This window comes from Microtus ochrogaster, chromosome 19 (genome assembly GCF_000317375.1).
Source record: "Microtus ochrogaster isolate Prairie Vole_2 chromosome 19, MicOch1.0, whole genome shotgun sequence".
NCBI classification, from domain to species: Eukaryota; Metazoa; Chordata; class Mammalia; order Rodentia; family Cricetidae; genus Microtus; species Microtus ochrogaster.
Genome location: NC_022021.1, coordinates 47,974,732 through 47,978,274, shown reverse-complemented (window position 1 = coordinate 47,978,274; position 3,543 = coordinate 47,974,732). Strand labels below are relative to the sequence as shown.

The following is a 3,543-nucleotide window of genomic DNA, read 5'->3' as shown; positions in this document are numbered from 1 at the left end:
AGCTGTGTGTGGCTGGCTGGAGCTGTGTGTGGCTGGCTGGAGCTGTGTGTGGCTGGAGGGGTAAAAGTAGGAGACACAGAAGCTGAACTGTGGTCCATTCTCAGCCGAGGCTTCAGCCTCCCTTGGGATTTTTGAAAAGCGACTGGTTCTTAGTGATTGTCTGGTACTGGGACACAGGCTGGGTTTATGGCCATCGTAGCCCTGGGATTTGGACTGCGCTGAAGGGGAGGTGGCTGAAACAGGCTGTGACCGCCACAGGCTGAGCCCTACTTATAGAGCTGGTGGCAGTTCTTTCAAGGGTCACATTTCAGAGTCCCCCCCACTGGGTCTCCGGCTTCGGCTCTGACTTCCCCCAGCCTTCCCATATGTCCACTTGTCCAAAGTTTGCTGGCTTTCATTTGTTAAGATTAAATATAAGAAAATCAAGTTAGGAAAGGACCTGGAAGACATCACAAAGAACTAGGTTTCTGCAGTTTCCTAAGACCTGTGCTCTCCTTGCAGGACCACTGGTCACAGGTACCTCTGAAATAACTAAAACTAAGAGTACCCTTCCTCTGTAGTAATAGGAGTGGCAGGGCTGCTTCCTGCCACCCAACCGCCCACACGGCTAGCTTTACCCGAAATAATTACACAGACACTGTATTCTTTTTTTTTTTAAAGGACTATTTATTTATTTGTTTGTTTGTTTATTTATTTTATATACAATATTCTGTTGCATGTATGCCTGTAAGTCAGAAGAGGGCACCAGACCTCATTACAGATGGTTGTGGTTGCTGGGAATTGAACTCAGGACCTTTGGAAGAGCACGCAATGCTCTTAAACACTGAGCCATCTCTCCAGCCCCGGACACTGTATTCTTTTAAGCACTGCTTGGCCCATTTCTATCTAGCCTCTTGTAGGCTAATTCTCACATATTAATTTAGCCCATTTCTAATCATCTGTGTTGCACCCCAAGGTGCGCTTACCAGGAGATTCTAGCCTACTTCCATCCTGGGTCGGAGCTTCATCGCGTGTGCCTCAGAGAGCAGAGCTCTCGCCTCTGCCCGCAAGAGTGGAGCATCGTGTCTCTCTGAGGCGTCTGCCCCCGAGAGGAGAGCTGTCAGTTGAAGAATAGATAGATAGTTATAGTTCTAAGTTTTCCATTGTTATGATGAAAGTTAGAATAGATATAAATATTGTAACTGTAATTCTTGCTTGATAACTGTTTTGTTATATGTAATTTTGCTATGTTAAAGTTAAAGCCTTCCTTTTTTGTTTAAACAGAAAAAGGGGAAGTGATGGAGGAAGGTCATTGGTTAATTAAATAAAGAAGCTGCTTGCCCTGATAGGTTAAAACATAGGTGGGAGGAGTAAACAGAGCAGAATGCTGGGAGGAAGAGGAAGTGAGGTCAGACTCGACAGCTCTGCTCTCGGGGGCAGAGGCCTCAGAGAGACACGATGCTCCACTCTTGCGGGCAGAGGCGAGAGTTCTGCTCTCTGAGGCACACGCGATGAAGCTCCGACCCAGGATGAACATAGGCTAGAATCTCCCTGGTAAACCACCTTGTGTGCTACAGCAGATTATTAGAGATGGGCTAGTCCAGGTGCGAGAGTTAGCCTAGAAGAGGCTAGATAGATGGGCCAAGCAGTGACTAAAAGAATACAGTGTCCGTGTAATTATTTCTGGTAAAGCTAGCCTTGCGGGCAGCGGGGTGCTGGGGATGCAGCCTTGCCGCACCTATTACAACATTCCTCCATCAGGCCTGCTCACCAGTAGGCTTGGCCAACTGCCCCACTGGTCCCAGAGCTCTGCCTGTCTCTGCTTCTTAGTGCTGGGATGACAGACACATGCCTCCATGTCTGGACTTCTAATGTGGTCCTGGGGGTTGCATCCCATTTCTTAGTGCTGGGATGACAGACGCATGCCTCCATGTCTGGACTTCTAATGTGGGTCTGGGGGTTGCATCCCATTATATTTCATCCCGTTTGTTTCTCAAGGAGGAAAGCCGGGCATCTGTGACTTTGGAGGACCCAGTTTTTCAAGTCCCAATTTCCAAAGCTGTTCAGCTGACTTCAAATGACGCCGTGAAGACCACGCTGCTGTTGGAACTGGACATTTCAGTAAGTTGTTAGGGAGTTCGTTCTCAACACAGTTGTATCGTGAAGACACATGGGCCCTTTGGGCGCTTGGTTACTACACCCAGGAGGAGGTGTCTCTGGCAGGGCCTGGCCACTTTATTCCTGACCTGTCATTTTCTCCAAGCCTCTCTGCTCTCTACTTCAGAGCAAAGGTGAGATGAGACGTGGCTGTCACTGGCAGAGCAGAGCGTAGCACCTTGACCACAAGCCAGGAGAAAGGAGTGGGATCCAGGCGGCACTCCCCCTGTGGCAGGCCAGCAGAAGGAAGCTGGTCACCTAGGATTAGCCCGCGAGGCAGAAATAAAGCACAGACTAGATGGTCAGGAAAGCACCAGCTTCTCAGAGCGGTCTTCCTGGTCTGTGGACTCTGGAAAGGTTAGGGAATCTCTCTCCAGAGAGCATTCGCCTGTGGTGTCGGGGCTGTACGTGGCATTTGACCCCATCTGAGGGTCCATCTGCATGTGCTCGCTGAGGGTTTTTCAGTTAGTAAGTCAGCCCTTTATCTTGAAGAACGTCCCAAGAAGCAAAGTCCCAGGAAAATCAGAGCACTTCATAGTGTCTGTGAACATTCGATAGAGGCTTCTGATAGAATCAGAAATGGCAGCCATCAAACCTACTGTAGTGTGTCTGTGCTAGTGAGAAAGTCCGCGTTCTATTAAGTGGGATGTGGTGTCTGTGCGTGCGCACGCGTGTGTACATATGTGCATACATGCAGGCCTACAAGAGCTAGAAGGTAATTCCAGGAATTTTCCTGGAATACTCTCCATCTCAGTCACTGAAGCAGCGCATCTCAGTCAAACCCAGAGCTCTCAGGATGGCTGGGTGTGGGGTGTGCATACCCTGTCTCCACCTTCAAAGGCTAGATTTTCAGGTGGCACACACCCAGCCAGCGTTTATGGAATCCTGGGAATCTAAACTTTGCCGGCAAACTCACTGGCTAGAGCGTTCTGTCCCCACCCCACCCTATACCCCCACCATAGTTTTGTTTGCTTTGTTGAAGATGTTGTCACACTCTGACAACCAGGCTGGCCTGTGGCTCCCCAGTGACGGGCTCGAGGGTGTGCACCAGCACACACAGCACACACAGCACACACAGCGCACACAGCACACCGCCCCTCGTCTTTTCTAGAATAGCTCCTAGTAAAAGTGTGTTTGTTGGGTGAGTGGACTTACTCAGTTTCACTTTGGTCTTTCTCTAGAAAACCGAGTTTTCCCACCAACCAGGCGATTCCTTCAATGTGATCTGTCCAAACAGTGACTCTGAGGTCGCAGGTCTGCTGCACAGGCTGCAGCTGGTTGACAAGCGAAAGCACCATGTCATCCTGACAGTTAAGACGGACACCAAGAAGAGAGGTGAGACAGCTGCTGCCTGTGACCACACACACACATGCATGGCCACCATCAACTCTGCTGCTGCCTGTGACC

General features: G+C 49.8%; 1 protein-coding gene across 2 annotated transcripts in view; it reads left to right on the top strand.

Moving 5' to 3' along the window:
- The window catches only part of Mtrr (5-methyltetrahydrofolate-homocysteine methyltransferase reductase), a 21,334-nt gene that overhangs the window by 6,726 nt on the left and 11,065 nt on the right, over positions 1-3,543 (top strand). For both annotated transcript variants that reach the window (XM_005356689.2, XM_026783813.1), the window contains 2 exons: positions 1,978-2,100; positions 3,318-3,471. In XM_005356689.2, coding sequence (XP_005356746.1) covers positions 1,978-2,100; positions 3,318-3,471 — 277 coding nt within the window. The remainder of the gene's footprint in view (positions 1-1,977; positions 2,101-3,317; positions 3,472-3,543) is intronic.